The 21,114-nt window shown below is 40.7% G+C and overlaps 1 protein-coding gene across 9 annotated transcripts in view; it reads right to left on the reverse strand.

Moving 5' to 3' along the window:
• The window catches only part of FBXL20 (F-box and leucine rich repeat protein 20), a 114,890-nt gene extending 94,517 nt beyond the window's left edge, over positions 1 to 20,373 (reverse strand). For 2 of the 9 annotated variants that reach the window (XM_072780381.1, XM_072780380.1), the window contains exon 1: positions 19,974 to 20,373. In XM_072780381.1, the coding sequence (XP_072636482.1) occupies positions 19,974 to 20,021 (48 nt within the window). In that variant the 5' untranslated portion in view covers positions 20,022 to 20,373. The other 7 variants (XM_072780382.1, XM_072780386.1, XM_072780385.1 and 4 more) reach the window with 6 other exon arrangements.
• Positions 20,374 to 21,114: the final 741 nt, after the last annotated feature.

Here is a 21,114-nt window from a genome sequence, read left to right on the forward strand (position 1 = left end):
GCCCTCTTGAAGTTTTCTAAGTTTAAATAGACTTCTAAAATTTTTCTAAGTTAGAAATAAAACAAGGTCTACTTTCCCTTTCCCTAGGAGGGGACAATCAGTATGCTTTTCCTCCTCCATCTAAAAGTCTTCTGTTTCCTCTACTTAAGGGTCCTGAAACTTTCCTCTTCTGCTGATCCATCATGACTTCATATTCAGATATAAATAGAATGTCGCAATTTTGAGAAATGTTAAGAAAATGGGGTATTCTGGTCTCCAGCCTCTGACTAGTAAGCACTTCTACCTTCTTGAAATTCAGTTCTTTAAAAAGACAGTCTCGTTTTAAAATTTTGTGTCTGTGATCTTTTTTTTCCCCAAATCAAACCCAAGCATTCAGTAAATAGAAAATCCTTTCTTCCAACAGAGTATTTACAAAAATTGATGATGCCATAAAGAAATTTCAAACACCTATTATCATAAGTAACTATTATACATATGTTATACATAATAAATTAAAATTAGAAACTATCAAGAAAACAGCCTCTTAAGATCAATATACCTGAAATTTTAAAATACAGACCGGAAACAGTAGAGCTAAGATATGAACCCAGGTAGTCTGGTTCCACAGTTTTGCTCAAATACTGAACCCTAACTTACTGTACTAATTATTATGCTCCAAGTCAGTATTATCCAAAGTGTGGTACTCACTTAGGCATCACCTTTATATTTCCTAGAAATGCAATTTTATGGGTCCAGGTGATATGCCAGTTTTCCAGGTGACTGTTAAGGAAATTGAATCGGAAAAGCTCCTCTCTAAACCGTGATTCATAATCCTGGAAAAAAGCTCTGCTTTGGATTCCTTATAATGTGAGATAATAATCACATTGTTTAAGCTAACTAAACCAGTTTTCTATTACTTGTAGCTGAGAGCATCCTAACTGCATACAAAAATGAGTATACAAAAATCAACAAACTTCATAGCTTTCTAATGACAGTAAATCTGCTTTCAGAATATATCCAGAATCCAATTACTTCTTAAACCTCCACCACAATCAACTTCACACAAGATACAACAGTTACTTTTCTTAATCCACAAAGCAAGAATAGTTCTTTCAAAACTTAAATTATATCACATTTCTCTTCTGCCCAAAAATCTTTCTAGCTTCCCGTGTCAGAATAAAATTCAGGGGGCAGCCCCGGTGACGCAGCGGTTTGGTGCCGCAGCGGTTTGGTGCTGCCTGCAGCCCGGGGTGTGATCCTGGAGATCCAGAATCGAGTCCCGCATCGGGTTCTCTGCGTGGAGCCTGCTTCTCCCTCTGCCTGTGTCTCTGCCTCTCTCTCTCTCTCTCTCTCTCTCAATAAATAAATAAAATCTTTAAAAAATAAAAAAAAAAAAGAATAAAATTCAGGGCCTTAAAATGGCCAATGAGGCCATTCATGATAGGCTCTGGTTTCCATCAATCCCCTCCCATTCTCACTCCTGACTCTCTGACCTCCCTCTCTCCATCTCTCACACAGTAACCCAACTTCATCATGATCTGGCCACAGTGACCAACCTGGTGGCCATTCTTAGAATACATCAAGCACACTCTCCCACCTTCATTTTTGCATTCCGTGGCCTTAATGGTCTTTCCTTGCTCCATCATTTCTTTTTTCTTCTTTTTTTTTTTTTCTAAGATTTTTTTTTTCTTTAGGGACACCTGGTGGCTCAGTGGTAAAGCGTCTGCCTTTGGCTCAGGACATGATCCCCAGGTCCTGCTTTTGACTCCTGTATCAGGCTCCCCACAGGGAGCCTACTTCTCCTTCTGCCTATGTCTCTGTGTCTCTCATGAATAAATAAATAATGTCTTTAAAAACCAAAAATAAAATACAACTTTTCATCTGTCACCAAAAAATTTTAAAGTTGGGAAACATTATGTGTTAGTGAAGATATGAAGAAACAAGTTCACTCATATACTATGGGCCAAAACATAAATTTGGAAGCCAGTCTGACAATATCTAATAAACCTAAAAAACATATATTCCCTGTGACCCCAAAATCCCTCTTTGGTATTTGCCATAAAGGAACATGTACACGTATATACCAGAAGGCATGTATGGGTACCAGAACATTTGTTGCATTTCTGTTTGCAATGCCAAGGAGAAAACCTAAAGGTCCATTAACAGCTAGCTTTATATACTAGAATATTCATAGAATATTATGTAGACACAATACAAAACTGATTTGTTAAAGATACACACATAAAAATAAGGCTATATAAAAGCAAAATAAAAGACTGACAAGGATACTCTCAATATTTGCAACTGGCTCTTAGCTCTTTAGGTAGACAGGATTTGGATTATGGGCAGTATAAGGGGGAACTTTTATCATACTTATAATTTTTTAAAAGATTTTATTTATTCATAAGAGACACAGAGAGAAAGGCAGAGACATAGCAGAGGGAGAAGCAGGCTCCCTCTGAGGAGCCTGATACAGGACTTGATCCCAGGCCCCCAGGATCACACCCTAATCCAAAGGCAGACGCTCAACCACTAAGCCACCCAGGTGTCCCCATACTTAGAATGCTTTAATTTTACTCATGTATGGTCTATGTAAATTATGTAAAATTTATTTACTTTAAAAAGGGAAAGATCAAGATGCTAAAAACCTTATGTCCAGTATAATCTTGTTTGTTCCTAAAATACAAACATAACCATACATAATAGATACATAATTCACAAAATATATAATAAACAGTTAACAATTTTTAATTACCTCTGGAGATGGGACGAGAGTAGAGGAATTACTTTTCACTGGAAACTCCCGCCCTGAACCAAAGGAAGACACTCAACTGCTGAGCCACCCCGGTGCCCCTAAATAAACAATTCAATTTAACCTCCATTTTCATTCCCAAATTAGACCACAAGCCTCTAAGACAGAAAGAACTGGGCAGAAGACATGACCCTGAAACACACTGAACTGAGGGACCTGAAGACAGTTTAGGACAGCCAACAAAGGTGATGCTAGCTTCACTTGGCTTAAATAATGGTAACATTTCACAGAGCACACCACTTAATCAGCCATAGTCCAACTCAGCATTTTTTTTAAAGAGCACTACTAGCAGCATTAAGCATAACAACTACCTACAAATACTATTTGGTGCATCTTTAACATGAATGTGTATCCAAGCTGAATTCCACAGAGGAAAAACCCGGAGTCCAATTACGATAATGTGGAGCATATATATATTCTCCCCTAGATCTCAGACTAATGCTGCATTGAATCCTGTGGTTTATCATTTTCATGTTAATTCAGCTCTGAAACAATATGTGCTACTGGTAATACCAACAAAACCCCAGCCACTTGACAACAGCTAGAACATGTAAAACACAGAAGAACAAAACTGGATCCTAAGTGTAGAGTTTACTTAAAAAAAAAAAAAAAGACTAAAAAGGTAATGTAATGAGTTAATTACATATTTCATTTTTAAATTATTTATTTATTCATGAGAGAGACACAGAGAGAGAGAAGCAGAGACACAGGCAGAGGGAGAAGCAGGCTCTTATGTAGGGAGCCTGATGTGGGACTCGATCCCAGGTCTCCAGGATCACACCCTGGGCTGAAGGTGGCGCTAAACCGCTGAGCCACCAGGGCTGCCCACACATTTCTTTTTTTTTTTTTTTCTCCACACATTTCACTTTAACATGTATTCGACAGTGGTTAGAAGGGACAGATCTTGGCCATAGTTCTAGAATACCTTGTATTTTTATGAATGGGATCATTTTTAATGTAAATTTTACATCATTAAATAATGTAAATACTTTAGAAAACGATGTTTGTTTCTTAGTACTTTCTGATATTAAAAATATATGGGGCAGCCCTGGTGGCTCAGAGGTTTGGTGCCACCTATGTATATGTATATGTATAAATACATATATATACATATTTTTAAAGATTTTATTTATTTGAGAGAGAGGGAGAGCAAGAGGGAGAAGCAGACTCCCTGCTGAGCAGAGGGCCCAACATGGGACTGGATCCCAGGCCCTGGGATCATGACCTGAGCCAAAGGCAGCCACTTAACTGCCTGAGCCACTGTGCCCTGTTATTAAAAATAGTTTGATTATACTAGACCTACTTGACTTTTTTCCTACTTGATTTTTTATCTAGAAATGTTTGTTTATAAATTCATATATTCCTAAAATACCCAAAATCATTATTATTTTAACTCAATGGTAGCATATTGCTACTTTTAATTTTTAATAATACATTATGTGAAACTGAGTAAAATGCTGCCCAGGCTAAGTCAAACCTAAGAAAACCCATGAAGCTTCACAATCTTATATTCAAGGTTCTACAAATACTTACTAAATTGTTTTAATATCTTATTCCTGGTCTTTACGAATAGTAAAGAAGGTAATGAGATTAGTTTTACTAGACCACATGGATTACATACTAACAGCTTTTGGTCCAACTGTAATTTACACATACCTTGGTATTCTTTACACAAAATATTTGTTCACAGCTGTTTAAGAGAATTATTTAACTTGGCTAGTAAGTATGGCTAATAAGCCAAAGTACAGATTCTATTCCCATACTTTGCAATCTCCCCACACAATTAACTTTGCTCAATTCTACAGCCACAAACTCATGTTAAATCAGTTCTAACCAACAACTTAAAAATATATAAATGCCTGTTATGGATCAAAAGAGGAATAATGAATAAACTGTTCAAAGCAACTCATTCTTAGCATACCCTAGAGACACTATAAGAGACTTCAAGTCAACTGGATTAAAGTTTTGCCTTTTATACTTAGCTATTTAATGTTGGGAAAATAACAGCCTTTCATAGCATCTGCTTTCTTATCTATAAAATAGCAGAGAAATATCCTCCATCTAACACGCAAGTTTTAAGTTCAAATGAAATCATAAATGGGAACATGTTCTTTAATACGTAAAACACTATGTTAATTTGTTACTTGAGAAGTTCAAATATCTCTCCTATTGAAGGGGGGTGGTGAGCAGGAGGTCCTATATATATATATGAGTCAGTACTAAACAGAATTATCCATAAATTATTTAACAAGACTTATTTATTGACGGAAAAAACAATGGAGCACCAGTGTATAGCTATATATAATCAATTCCTGGAACTATTGGTCAAAGAGTGACTTTCCTATTACTCTTTTTTTAACCTTGTTCAATTTGTTTAAATCTCAGAGGAAATGTCCAGCTTTAGGGAGGTCATTAGAGGTGCTACTGTTTTGTTTTCCTAAAGATGGATCCAGAAACCCAAAGAAATGGCTAATAAAAACCCACTATCTTTTCCCTAGGTCCTCTCTAATAAATATGCAGAGAACATCACAGAGAAGGATTATAATATGCAAGGATAATAGTTGCATTTTTTAAGAGTTTACACCTGACAGTAAAGTGCTAATGTTTTTTAAAAGCAGGGTCAGTGGGTTTTTTCTTTTAAAAGCACTGAATGAAAAATAAAATAAAATAAAAAATAATAAAAGCACTGAATGCTTTTCATGAAATTAAAGATCTCCCATGACTGTAACACTGCATTTACCAGAACCCACTAATTATATTTCTTCCTAACTAGACCACAAACCCCCTGAGGCAGAGACAATGTTTTGGAGCAGATTTGTACCTTTAACGTCTATCAATATCTGACACACAGTTGGAAATAAAAAAATTTTTAAATATTTTATTTATTTATTTGGGGGGGGAGAGCACACAAGCAGGAGTAGTGGCCAAGGGAGAACCAGGTTCCTCGCTGAGCAGGGAGCCTGATGGGGGCTTGATCCCAGGGTCCTGGGATCATGACCTGAGCTGAAGGCAGATGCCTGACTGACTGAGCCACCCAGGCACCCTTGTAGTTAAGTAAATTTTGACTAGTACTGAACTCCTACCAACAGTATACCTTGGTTTTCTATACTGAAATTTTCTGAGCCCTAGACAAGGTCAAGATAAGCTTTCCTGAACTCCCAGATGTTTTTCAGAACTGGAGAGGCTTTATAGTGTGTTCTGGCGAAACTGAATGTATCTGATCATGTAAAACATACAAGCTATAAAATAACCATTTCAGATACTGTATATTAGATACTGCACCTTGTTTCTAGGGCTAAAACATGTAAGATAGGCTAGAAACCTGATAGAAGGGATCCCTGGGTGGTGCAGAGGTTTAGCGCCTGCCTTTGGCCCAGGGCACGATCCTGGAGACCCGGGATCGAATCCCACGTCGGGCTTCCGGTGCATGGAGCCTGCTTCTCCCTCTGCCTATGTCTCTGCCTCTCTCTCTCTCTGTGTGTGTGACTATCATAAAAAAAAAAAAAAAAAAGAAACCTGATAGAAGGTGTACTGATCATAAGATGTCAAATTCATGGTATGTAAATCTGTTTCTTTATGGAGTTCATGTTGCAAATACAAGTTATCTTTGTATCCCTTACCCCTGGATTTCTTTAAAAGAAATTTACATCATTATCTATAAGAGAACATCTAGAAAACTTGCATGCCAGATCCTATGGTTTCAAGGGATCAGTATTAGGCAAAAACTTCACTGGTGATTGTAATAGACATTCAAGTCCTTCCTTATTTATTTCCACTATGACATCCAGTTTTGATAAATTAATTTAATTTCATTTATTACTCCTTAATAATGTCCACTTAATTCAAGGAGTACTATTAGTAAGAGTTTTAGGTTTATTTTTTTTAACTGAGCTATAACTGACAACATTATATTAGGTTTAATCTTTAAGATTACTCTAGTTTGTATTAAGTTAGGGAAATTCCATTGGGGGGCTCAGTGTATAAGTTCACAATAGTGCCAACATTAGGTCTCTTGAGATCTTGATTCCTCTATTTAGCCAAATTTCTTCTGTCTGGACCAGACACTGATGAGCTCAGATGAAATTTATGTCACTTAGGGCCTATAATCCATCTTTTGACTCATATAATCTAATCCTTTCCTTAAAGAATAATTATAAATGATGAGACAGCTTTTTTGTTGTTGTTGCAGAGATCTAGATTTAGGAAACTTCTTTTGTGTACCCATCAGCTGTGACTAAGAATACTGAATATGAGGTCCATTATCTTCCTGAAGTTACCATTCATGAGACTATGTTAGGAAAGTTACAGTAGTAAATAAATGTTTTAACTTCTCCACGGAGAATTCCAAAATAAGTCAGCTTTCTTTCTCTCTTTTTTTTAAAGATTTTATTGATTTATTCATGAGAGACACAGAGAGACAGAGACACAGGCAGAGGGAGAAGCAGGTTTCTTGCAGGGAGCCCAATGTGGGACTCGATCTCCAGACCCAGATCACACCCTGAGCCAAAGACAGACGACAGATGCTCAACCGATGAGCCACCCAGGCATCCCAGGTCAGGTTTCTTTCCCACAAATAAGTTGCAGAAGTTATGATGTGATTTTTTTCAATATGGGCTGGCTTGCTTATTTAGTTAGTTAGTTAGTTAGTTAGTTATGATAGTCACACAGAGAGAGAGAGAGAGAGAGAGAAAGGCAGAGACACAGGCAGAGGGAGAAGCAGGCTCCATGCACCGGGAGCCCGACATGGGATTCGATCCCAGGTCTCCAGGATCGCGCCCTGGGCCAAAGGCAGGTGCCAAACCGCTGCGCCACCCAGGGATCCCTCAATATGGGCTTCTTTACATGAAGGACATGTAATCAATTTTCAAAAAGCTGATAAGGATGAGTGTGGGGAAAGGATATTAGCAATGCAGAGTTCTTTTTCAAAAATAAATGCATCTCTATTTGTGTGCAGTCACACCACACAGCTTTATTTTCCACATTATCAGGGAAGGAAGAATGACCAGTTTCTGGGTAAAAGCTGACTGATTTAGTGTTTTAAATGCCAATTTACGGGGTCCCTGGGTGGCTGAGCGGTTTAGCGACTGCCTTCACCCGGGGCGTGATCTGGGAGTCCCGGGATTGAGTCCAACGTCAAGCTCCCTGCAGGGAGCCTGCTTCTCCCTCTGCCTATGTCTCTGCCTCTCTCTCATGAATAAATAAATAAAATCTTTTAAAATAAATAAATAAATAAATAAATAAATAAATAAATAAATAAATAAATAAATGCCAACTTACAATTTGGTGCCAGATTTTCATCTTAGGAGACATTTACCCACATCTGCCTAACAACGGATACGTATAAACTCCAAATTGAAACACTGCTAAATTAGTACTCTTCAACTAGACTGATTAAAATTCATAGGTGTTCCTGTTTAATAAACCCAATATGTAAAACTGAATCAGACGAATAAAGAGATAGTTACATTATTTCCTTTGTAATAGAATTTTTCTGTTAAATAGTAAATTCTTTTAAATCATTTAAAATAATGATTTACAAAAAGTCTAATTAAAAACACTTCTCCACAAAGTAATATAATAAGAGTCATAATTTACTGAGTGCTTATTGTGTGGTAGATTCCACAGAGTAATCTAATAATAGGCATTATTTACCCAGCCCTTATTGTTCAGTAGACAACTTGCTAAATGCTAAGTAAACATTATAGAATTAAATCCTCACAATCCAGTGAAGTAGGCATTACACCCATTTTAGATATTGAAAATTTGAGACTCAGAGAGATTAAATAACTTGCCCAAGCTAACAGACAGTAGGTGGCAAAGTCAGAGATCAAAATCAGTCTTCAGAGTTTGACTCAGAGCTCAGACAAAGCTAATGTTCTTAAATAGATTCTCTTTATATAAATATATAAATTTCATACATTCTAAGAAATTGAATCACAGCATGCTTAACTCCAGGATATCATACAATCATTATATTCATTCCTCAAATCATTTGGCAAAGGTGTTCATTTGGACAGATATATGACGACAGTTTTTGTTTTCTTTAAGGGTCTACCTCCATTCTTAATCAGAATTTAGGGCAGGGCAGCCAGGGTGGCTCAGCAGTTTAGCGCCACCTTCAGCCCAGGGCCTGATCCTGGAGATCTGGGATCAAGTCCCACGTCAGGCTCCCTGCATGGAGCCTGCTTCTCCCTCTGCCTGTGTCTCTGTCTCTGTCTCTCTCTCTCTCTCTGTGTCTCTCATTAATAAATAAATAATATTAGGAAAAAAATATAATTCAGGGTAAAAAAAACAAGCAGGAATCCAAAATAGAATATGGGTTAAGATCACACAGGCTATTTTGTCTTTGCTAGCAGTTGTAAGCAAAGAAATATAAGAATACTGGCAATAAACTGAATATCTAATCTCTAACCAGCAGCAAGTTGGGGGATTTTATACTCATAGACAATCACAGAATGTTTTTTAAAAGATTTTATTTATTTATTCAGGAGAGACAGAGACATAAGCAGAGGGAGAAGCAGGCTTCCTGCAAGAAGCCTGATACAGAACTCAATCCCAGGACCCCAGGATCTGGACCTGAGCCAAAGGCAGACCCTCAACCACTGAGCCACCCAGGCACCCCAAGAATCACAGAACTTCTATGCTAGAAAGGAACTTAGAGTTGCAGCAATGGAAGTCCAGAGAGGACATACAGATACCAGAACACACATATACATTATTATATACAAATACTCATATATACATATAATGCATATTTATAAAAGATGAGTACTTATTTCATAGTTCCTAACTGTATTATTTCCATTTGTAAAATCTTAAGACATCACCTTAACACTTTCATCTCCTTTTAACTCAAATTGATTTCAAAATTAGATCATTAAAATATATAAATGATCTAGTTCAAAAAATAAAATGACAAAGAATGATTTAAAAAAACAAACATCAGGCGACAAGGATGACATTCTAACAGAGAACTCTGGAAAACTTTGCAGCTATCCTTTACAGTTAACATTAAATTGTTAATTTGTAGGCAACTGCAAATCCTTTCTTTTTCTTTTCCCCACCCACCTTGAAGGAGGAAAAAAGAAAACAAAAAAACATAACAAAATTTGCTTCTTGTTCGTAAACTGCAATTCAGTATGCACAGAGTTGGCAATGATCTTCCCTGGGCCTAAACTGTCAACCAAGGGTGATATGCGTAAGAATAGGTACTCTATATTTAAAAACATGACTAATCTAGAAATTTTACTGTTTTCTTTTTGCCAGTCTTTCCTGTCACATAAATCACCTCATTCTGCAGATAGTAAAGCAAACTCAAGGACACAGAATAGCTATACTAGAGCTTCTTCTTATTATTGCAAATTATAAGTAAAACTGAAAATGCTTTTCCATTTTTTACTTTTAAATGATTATGAAATATATCTGCCTGCACCCTCTAGTTGATCAGGAAGTCACAGTAACCAACAAATACCATAATAGTCGGTATATCTGATTATGTAAAATAGGGCAGGCATTTGATTTATTGCTAGCCTTCACCCCTATGTTGTCAGATTAGCACCAGAGTAACACATAAGATCAATTTGCTACTTGCTTTCATGGTATTCTATTTCCTTTTTCGTTTTTACTAGAAATTCCTGGGACAAAATTCAAGGACAAAAATGAGAGAAGACATTGCCAATATGTTTCATAATTGACTAAAATTCTTGTCTACTATGATTTAATTGGTGATTTTAACCTCATAGCAACTCAAGAGACTGAGCAAAAATGACTGAAATTACACTTCCACCCAACTGTCAGCTATGAGGCTTATTAAATCCAAAAGAGGGCACCTGGGTGGCTCAGTCAGTTCAGCATCTGCCTTCAGCTCAGGTCATGATCTTATGGTCCTGGGATCAAGCCCCACACCGGGCTCCCTGCTCAGAGGGGAGTCTGCTTTTCCCTCTCCCCCTCTACCCCCCACCCCCACTCATACACACTCTCTCTCTCAAAAATAAATAAATAAAATCTTTTTTAAAAATCCAAGAGAGGGGGATCCCTGGGTGGCGCAGCGGTTCAGCGCTTGCCTTTGGCCCAGGGCGCGATCCTGGAGACCCGGGATCAAATCCCACGTCGGGCTCCGGTGCATGGAGCCTGCTTCTCCCTCTGCCTATGTCTCTGCCTCTCTCTCTCTCTCTCTCTGTGTGACTATCATAAATAAATAAAAATAAAAATAAAAAAAATCCAAGAGAGGGGCACCTGGGTGGCTCAGTGGTTGAGAGTCTGCCTTCGGCTCAAGGCATGATCCCAAGTGTGGGGATGAGTCCCACATCGGGCTCCCTGCAGGGAGCCTACTTCTCCCTCTGCCTATGTCTCTGTCTTTCTCTGTGTGTCTCTCATGAATTAATAAATAAAATATTTTTTTAAAATCCAAGAGAATATCATAAAATCAAAGTGGAGGGAAAATGATTAGGGAATAGAAGTTACTTAACCTATAGCTGTAACTCATATGCCTGCTAAATAGTTATTAGATATGTGCTAAAAATAACTACTTAGCAAAGCTATTCTTTTAACAGAAAGTCTCCAAAAGCTAATGCAAACGCTTTGGATTTATTTACATTTGAATACATATCTTCAATTTTAAAAGTTACATAATTAAGCAAAATGAATCAACCACAAATACTATTGCACAGTTCAATACCACCACCTATTGTTATTTGCTATTAGGTTAAAATCTTTTATCAAATGGGCCCAAGTGCACTAAGACATAAAACTGTAAAACCAAGTTGTATGCCTTCATCTTTCTGAGTCAGTTTTCTGGTAGGGGGTCTGATCTAAGAATCCAAGTCTGGAAGGCCAAGTAGGAAAACAGTATAAAGACAACTATGCACAAGCAGCTAAATTTGGTCAGTTTAAGGGCATTCTTTCTTCTTCCTCCCTCCCTTGGATTTTCCTGGTGTAACGGAATATTTTATTTTGAGCATCTAAAAATACCCTTCCAAAACCGCAGTACTAGTTAGATTACTGAAAATTTTAATTCAGTTCCCAACCTGTCACCAATTGGGAAACAGTAATCTAAGGGCTGGGAATGGAATCTGTGGCCTGTAATAAAAATACTTAATAATTTGCAAGAAAAACAAGACCAAGATTTGAAAAAGACACACTCTGGAGATAAAAATAGAAGGATTTTATAAATTAAGATTAGGGTGGTTGGATGGCTCAGGTCATGAACCCGGGATCCTGGGATCAAGTCCCACATCAGGCTCCCCTCAGGTAGCCTGCTTCTCCCTCTGCCTGTCTCTGCCCCTCTCTCTGTCTCTCATGAATAAAAAAATAAAATCTTAAAAAAAAAAAAAAAAAAGAAAGAAAGAAATTGGGATGCCTGGGTGGCTCAGCGGTTGAGCGCCTGCCTTTAGCCCAAGGCGTGATCCTGGAGTCACCGGATCGAGTAGCACATTGGACTCCCTGCATGGAGCCTGCTCTGTCTCTGCCTGTGTCTGCCTCTCTATGTCAGTCATGAATAAATAAATAAAATCTTAAAAAAAAAAAAGAAAAATTAAAAAGTGACATCAACACTAACAGCAAAAACTGACAAATGGCCTAAAACATAAGAATATAAGAATGTAAAAGTGGGGATCCCTGGGTGGCGCAGCGGTTTGGCGCCTGCCTTTGGCCTAGGGCGCGATCCTGGAACCCAGGATCGAATCCCACATCGGGCTCCCGGTGCATGGAGCCTGCTTCTCCCTCTGCCTGTGTCTCTGCCTCTCTCTCTCTCTCTCTCTCTCTCTGTGACTATCATAAATAAATAAAAATTAAAAAAAAAAAAAAAGAATGTAAAAGTGTAAATACTTCTAAACACTTCTAATACCAATTAATAAATGAAAATCTTCAATGTAGAAATAGCTTACATCTGGGACACCTGGGTGGCTCAGTGGTTGAGCATCTGCCTTTGGCTCAGGTGGTGATCCTGGGGCCTCAGGATTGAGTCCCACATCAGGCTCCTCACAGGGAGCCTGCTTTTCCCTCTGCCTCTTTGTGTATCTCATGAATAAATAAATAAAATCTTTAAAAAATAAAAAAAAGAAATAGACTACATCTAAAAATGTATGACTTAAATATCAAGAACACTTTGTAAAGGTTATGCCAAGTTAAAAAAATTTTTTTAAAGATTTTATTTATTTATTCATGAGAGACACAGAGAGAGACAGAGATACAAGCAGGCTCCATGCAGGGAGCCAGACATGGGACTTGATCCCAGGTCTCTAGGATCACACCTTGGGCCAAAGGCGGCACTAAACCGGTGAGCCACAGGGCTGCCCAAGTTAAAAATTTTTAACAACAACAGAAAACTAATTTTTGAAAATAGTTTATTTATTTATTCATGAGAGACACACAGAGAGACTGAGACATAGGCAGAGGGAGAAGCAGGCTCCCTTTAGGGACCCCAATGCAGGACTCGAACCCAAGACCCCAGGATCACCACCTGAGCCAAAGGCAGATGCTCAACCATGAGCCACCCAGGTGCCCCAGAAAACATAATTTTCAATGTGTAATGATTTATCTTATGTAGACTGTAGAAAGAAAGAAACATGTTGATTTTTAGATAATAAATTACTACAGTAAGTACATAATACAACATACCATGCTTCAAAAGGTTAAAAGGACCTATAATTCTAGAATAAACACCAATAACACTATTTAAAAACCAAAATCAAAAACACACAGATTGTCTGAATGGGCCCAAAAAGCCTAGACCTGTAATCTGGACCTTGGATTATGTTAAATAATTGCTTTCAAACCAGTGTCTAAAGTGTTAAAAACAAAATCCCTCACTTGTACTAGTATTCTTTCCCCTTGCAAGGCTTTTCAAACAGAATGAAACAAATGGCTGCTAACGCACTGGAAAAATGTATAACATTTTCAGTGTGCACCAACTAGGAAAATATGGTCATTTACTATGCAGAATGTTCTTTAGATCAGAAGATAAAACCTTACAGGAGAAAAAAGGTAATTACTGCAGCCTTAGTAGTACTGTGCAACTCTGCCTACAAACTCTAACAATGCACTAGAGAGGCTGTTTTAGAAAAAAATAGCCAAGAAAATGTGGTCCTCTGCTTTTATTTTAAAATTTACAGATTCAGGGATCACCTGGGTGGCTCAGCAGTTGGGTGCCTGCCTTCGTTGCAGGTCGTGATCCCAGGATCCGGGATCGAGTCCCACATCAGGCTCCCTGCGAGGAGCCTGCTTCTCCCTCTGCCTATGCCTCTCTCTCTCAGTCTGTGTCTCTCATGAATAAATAAATAAATCTTGGGATCCTTGGGTGGCTCAGCAGTTTAGCGCCTGCCTTGGGCCCAGGGCATGATCCTGGGGTCCCGGGATCAAGTCCCACATCGGGCTCCCTGCATGGAGCCTGCTTCTCCCTCTGCCTGTGTCTCTGCCTCTGTGTGTGTGTGTGTCTCTCATGAATAAATAAATAAAATCTTTTAAAAAAATAAGTAGGGATCCCTGGGTGGCGCAGCGGTTTGGCGCCTGCCTTTGGCCCAGGGCGCGATCCTGGAGACCCGGGATCGAATCCCACATCGGGCTCCCGGTGCATGGAGCCTGCTTCTCCCTCTGCCTGTGTCTCTGCCTCTCTCTCTCTCTCTCTCTCTGTGACTATCATAAATAAATAAAAATTAAAATTAAAATAAAAAAATAAAAAATTAAAATAAAAAAAGAAGTAAATCTTAAAAAAATAAATAAAATAAAAATTACAGATTCATAGGATTCTGTAACAAAAGGAATCTTAACAATTGGTTCTAACGTCTTTGTTTTGCAAAGGAGAAAAATGACCAAACTGGAGAAATTAAGAAAAATGACCAAACTTATAGTTAGTTAGTGGGGAAAAAACAAGATTAATTAACATCCAATTCTCTTGACTCCCAATGCAGTTATGTTCTTTCGGCCATACCACATTTTATGATTTTTTTGTTTTTCTTTTTTTAAAGACTTTATCTATTTGCTTGAGTGAGAGAGCAAGCGGAACACACAAGCAGTGGGGAAAGGCAGAGGAAGAAGCAGGCTCCCAGCTAGCTGAGCAGGGAGCCTGATGCGGAGGCTCGATCCCAGGACCCTGGGACCATGACCAGAGTGCCTGGTGCCCCATGATTTTTCTTATTTTGGACAAACTGACTTGATAAAATGAAGCAGGCAAATAAGTATTACAATTTAATCTTACAGGCTGCAATATTATACATTTATCAAAGAGGCAGTGAGGTAGAATGAAAAAACAATAATGAACAGAGATTTAAAGTACCCAAATTGGAGCTTATCATATCCTAACTATGTGACTCTTTAACATTTCCAGGCACTGATTAAACTGTAAATAGTATCTGTGATGTCAGTTAATGTTGTCACTATAGATAATGCTAGACTTTTTAATGAACCCAAATAAGATATTTTCCTCCAACAGCACCTATCATCTTATAATGGAGCTACTAAGAAAATGATGAAACAGAGAGGCTTTACTGAAAAAATCTAACCTTAGATTCAAGGCCTAGCTTAGATATTTATACATGTCTGTCACTAATCGCACTGAGTATTAAGATAACACATTATAGGCGTGCCTGAGTAACTCAGCTGGTTAAGCATCCAACTCTGGATTTCAGCTCAGATCATGATCTCAGGGTTGTGAGATTGGGCCCCATGTAAGGCTCTGCACCGGGCATGGAGCCTGCTCCTGCTTAAGATTGATTCATTCTTTCTCTCTCTCTCTCTCTCAATCTTTCTCCCTTTGCCACTCCCCCTCTCTAACAAATTTTTTTAAAAGATAACACACATTATAGTACTTCAAATGAACAGCTTCATTCTTGAAAGCAAAGACAAAATAAAATATACTGGATGAAGAAATTTAGAAAAGTTCTTTTCCACACATTTTTATGGGGTTTTATTATGCCATGTTATTCTAAAAACAGCAGAATGGCAGAGTGAAGTTAAAAAATGCAGGTTGGAATCTTGGCTCCCCACTTACTAGCTGTGCAACTTGAGCACTTCTTACGCCCTAGCTTATTCCTCAACTGTAAAACAGAACTGTGACTAGAAGAAACTGAGGTAAAGCATCCAGCTCAGTGCCTGGCATGTAGGATTCAATAACAATTATTAAATGTGAAAGGAAATTATGAAGATTTGTCACAAAACAATGTATACTATAAGCAATGTAATAAAAAGTATTTAGATGAAGAATTTCAATTGAGAGATACATTAGTCAGCACCCATTAGGTTAGCTTATAAATGTTATTTTTGTAGAAATTTAATGCCAAAGTGATACAACAAAGAACAATAATTTTCACATCTCTGTATCTTTTAAAATCTTTTACCCAACTGTCATCTACTTTGGCTATTCTACAGAATAGCACCATATTCTGATGCTATTCTACAGAGTACTAAGAAGTACTCCCTTCATTTGTTTGTTTTTACTCCCTTCGTTTTAACTTAAAATTTTTTTCTACAGCTCTAACCCTGAGCATGAGATTTAATGGGGCCTGTGGTTACAACATCCAAAAGCATAATTCACCTAATATTCCTTATAATAAGATTTTAATGAACCAACTATAAAAAGATAAACTTCAGTTATCTTCCACCCAGAAAAAAATAAGTGACCAAGAAGAAAAAAACAATCTCACTTTCTGTATTAAACACAATTAATTTGAAATCAGTTATTATTGGCTACAAAAATTTCCTACCCTCACAAAAATTCTTAGGGACAGGCTATCTGCTTACAATCATAAAATTATGAGTCCTTTAAAAACCATTCTATAATTTTGAGAATCAAAAAAATAACTTGATGTAAGTATTTTAGATATGAAAAGCATGCTTTATTTTGTCTACATGTTTTTTCCATTCAGACTAAATATTTTAAATGTTTTCAATGAATTAGTAAGTTTACTACTTCATAAGAGGCCTAACAGTTTATTGTTTTACCACTTGTAAATTAGATCAGTAAAGAAGTAAATGGAAAAAAAAAGGGGGGAGGTAAAATGACTTTAAGAAATATTCTGATAGGGATCCCTGGGTGGCGCAGCGGTTTGGCGCCTGCCTTTGGCCCAGGGCGCGATTCTGGAGACCCAGGATCGAATCTCACATCGGGCTCCCAGTGCATGGAGCCTGCTTCTCCCTCTGCCTATGTCTCTGCCCCTCTCTCTCTCTCTCTGTGACTATCATAAATAAATAAAAAATTAAAAAAAAAAAAAAAGAAATATTCTGATAGGGCAGCCCAGGTGGCTCAGTGGTTTGGCACCACCTTCGGGGGGGGGGGGGGGGGGTGATCCTGGAGACCCAGGATAGAGTCCCACGTGGGGCTCTCTGCATGGAGCCTGCTTCTCCCTCTGCCTGTGTCTCTGCCTCTCTCTGTGTTTCTCGTGAATAAATAAATAAAATATATTAAAAAAAAAGAAATATTCTGATAATGAAACTCATTAACACATATCATTTCCAGCCTTTCCCATTTGTGTTCTGGCATGGACCACTTTACATCACAATAAAAGACCAGAATTTTTATTTATAAACCAAAAGCCAATCATGACTATAGGAGGGTTTTTTTAATCCCCTCGTATTCTTTATCTTATCAGACACCTTTAGAAAGCTTCAGTTGATTTAGTTTAAGGTAAATAGATATACTTAATATACCTGATAAGGTGATAAATCTTATTATCATAGTACTACCGCTACAGGTAAACTACAAAGTGAAATATAAGCTAATTATAAAAATAGGATGCAGCGGGGCAATTTTAAAAACACATACTACAAAAGAACTCCTCCCAGCAATAGCTCACTCAACCTAAAGAAAATAGCAAAATGATAAAGAGCGGACTTCAACGGCAAAAGGCTAGCTCCCACTCAGATCTCAGTATTTGGTTTCTCTTTCAAGGTTTCTGTTAACTGCTAAAAGTCCACTCCAGTAATTTTAAAGATGGTCTCGCCTTTTAAAGTACAGTAATAGTGAATATGAAACCACCATAAGTTAAGCTTATTGAATCTACTCTAAGGCAATCTAAAGTTCTGTTAAACACCAAGTCACATCTACTATAATATTTTCTTCCTACGATTAAATATGAAAAGTCTGAAGAGGCCAATTTCTTGATTTTCTCCACTCCTCATCTCCAACAGTAATACTGTAGAGCTCTGAATTTAAACTCCTCCCAAAGACTTCCTACCTCACTCTCTGCGGATATATGAAAACATATTCCCCATAAGCATAAAAAGAAACCAACGAACAGACTAAACCTGAAGACCCTTAGGTGATTTCACCCTCCGCACCTAGCTGGCAAGTTTCCTGCAACTTTTGTCTCATCGTCTTACAGTTTCACCCTGCAAAAGGAAATGAAGAGAAAAACACCCAAGCTAAGCTGTGAGTGATCCCGGGTCAGTCTGATCTCTGCCAGAAAGGGCCAGGTAACATTTACTCTTCCCGTTGTCTAAGTTTCTTTCTCTTCTCCCCTCGGTAAACCTGGTGGTATACTACCCACACCACCGCAATTCATCTGTAGTTAGGATACTTCACTTCGCAAAGGAATCACTTCCTTAACACGATGACTATTCACTGAAGACGCTTGCAGCCGTTTTCCCACTTTCCTCATCCATTCCTCAATTCCACAGCTACAAACCTCTCTCGCCAAAGGAGCAAAAGTTCTTAAAGAACTTCTTAAAGAACGGATTTTCTCAGGGCTCTTCGACCTTCGTCCCAATCTCAAAGCCCGCATACATCTAAGAGTTCCCAGAAACAATGAGCTGCAAAAGTACAGACTAAACGGGAGAGAAGAGGAAGTATCAGAACAATACCCAGCAATACGCAAACCAAACACGGCACCGAAAACCCGTGGTCGTCTCTATCATCCACTCTACCACCCCCACCACTTCCCTAGTTTAACCGAGGTCTCGCCAACTCCGAGAAATGGCCTCCTGGCCCGTAATTCCCCCCACCCCACCCCCTTTCACGAAGGGTAGAAAGAAAAGCCAGCTCCGGTTGATCGGAGCTGTGATGCTTTTTCTGCCGGGTGGAGGGAGGCAAGCCAAGGGTTGTGTAAAGAATGGAAAGCTGAGTGATACTGGGGGGAGGGGGAGAATTAGGGCGCCAGAGCTAATCCCTTGCCGGGGCCCGCTCGTGGAACAGGCAGGAGGCGACCAGCCCGGAGGACTAGGGAAGCTGGGCTGCAACCGGGCTTTCGGGGCGCGATTAAGGGGGAAAGAAGTCCGGCAGCCCCGGCGGTCGGAGGGTGACGGCGCCAGGCAAGGGAGGAGGCTCCGTGCGGAGAGGCATTTTCGGGGCAAACAAGGGCGGGAATCGCCTTGCTCACGCCGCCCCGGCACCCCCAGGCTCACACCTCAAACCTGCTCTTGGTCACTCCGTTCACGTCCCTCCTCATGGGGCCGGCGGGTGCGGCCGGGGCCCGGCGCTGCGGCGTGCGGAGTGCAAAGACTGGGGGCCCGGGGCAGGCCCCGGAGTTCCGGGAGCGGGAGGAGGCGGAGGAGCTGCGGCCGGGGGCCGTCGGCGGGGAGGAGAAATCTCTCGGCTCCGGCGGGGCCTCCTCCGCCTCCCGCAGAGCCCGCGGCGGCGGCGACTGCTCGTCGCTAGCTCTTCTCTCCCCTCAGCCTCAACTTCAACCCAAAACAAAAACACTCCCCACCTGCCAGCAACGCCGCTCCTCATTGGGCAGAGCAGCCCGGGCCTCGGAACGGCGTGGGGAGGGGAGGAGGAGGAGCGCGCGGCGGCGGCGGCGGCGGCGGCGGCGGCGGCGGCGCGGGGCCGCCCCTCCCCCACTCCCGGGCTCAGCCCGCGACGGTCCGCCCGGGAGCAGCCGGAGCGTGGCGGCGGCGGCGGCGCGAGCCCCGCTCTTGCCTCCGAGGCGCGCAAGCCCACCGCGAGAAGGAGAGGCAGGGAAGTGCCTATCTGTCTGTGTGTATTTGTGTATGGGAGGGGCAGTGGGGAGGGAGCGAGTGCGCGCGTGCTCGCGGACTCGCGAGTGAGCAAAGCAGGACAACTGCACACAGCACCGGAGCCTATCTAATCCCCTTCGCGGGGAGACGGCACGCACCCACCCAGCAAGCACCTGAGCTTTCGGTCTAGTCCGTCCAGCCTCCTAAGTCTGGTCGCTTCTTCCCCGGTAGCCTGTGCAGCCACATAGATCCTGCCCGGCCACCCAACTCCCTTCCCCTTTCCCCTATCACTCACTGTCGCCTTGAACCCAAAGTGCAGCAGGCGGTCCCTGCTCGGAGCCATTTTCCTCCTGTTTCTGGTAGTCTCTAGATTGAGGCAGTGCTGCTGCCGCCGCCGCTGCCGCCGCCGTTGCTGTCGCTGCCGCCGCCTCCCCCGCCCCCGTGGATTTCATTACCGGGTGTTGCAAGGAGGCCTGGGGGGCCGCCGCAGGGCGTGGGTCTCCCTGTGCATGGATCAGGAGACTGGGGGGGGCGGGCTGGTTGCGCTACCCTCTGCTCCAGGAATATGCAGCGAGGCCGCGCCTCGTGCCTTGGGGTCAGGGGGTGCAGCGCAGGAGCTGGGCGTCCATTCCTTTTAGCTGGGGGAGGGGCGCGCTTGGGAGGTTGGGGGGGCCAGTGAGGCTGAAGGGCCTTTGGCTTCCCCCGCCCCTCCGCCACCAGACCGCTGCTGGCGCCCAATGAGCTCTAGTGCCTGCTCGTCCTCCAATCAGGGCTTTGGTTGGTGAGAACCTGATCCTGACGCCATTTTGGCGGGAGAAACAAGCGTGTCTTAACGAGTAGGCGGGGGCGCTGGCCTAGTGGAAATTACGATATTCATCTGACTCCTTGGCTCCTTCCATAGAAGCTAGTTTGTGTCCTCATATTATTATACTTAGCAACACCAGCCCTCAAGGTCTCGGAATTTATGAACAAATTTCCAGGATTAAAGAATGACTTTACCCTCTTTTAGAATGACAAACTGCAGAATCATGTGCCAAAGATGAAATATTAGAAACTGTATCATAAATTCCAGCAGTCCTGGCAGGATCACTGCCCCTAGTTGTATTCCAAAGTATATTTGTCTTCATAACTGTTTTAATTCGCAGTTTTAGGGACAGGATTGTTATGAATCTGATTTAAGTTTGCAGCGCCTGGCTGGCTGAGTTGGTGGAGCCTGCTACTCTTCTCGGGTTGTGGGTTCAAGTCCTGTTGGGTATAGAGATTACTTATAATATTTTAGAAAGAGAGAGATAGGAACTTATTTAAGAGCGACTTGTGCTGGAGATCTTTTTAAAATAGGCATATTCTGGAGCACCTGCATGACTGCTCAGTTAAGGATCCAACTCATGATGTTCCCTCAGGTCATAATCTTAAAGTGGTTAGATCTAGTCCCTTCT

The sequence above is a fragment of the Canis lupus genome, chromosome 16, assembly GCF_048164855.1.
Source record: "Canis lupus baileyi chromosome 16, mCanLup2.hap1, whole genome shotgun sequence".
NCBI classification, from domain to species: Eukaryota; Metazoa; Chordata; class Mammalia; order Carnivora; family Canidae; genus Canis; species Canis lupus.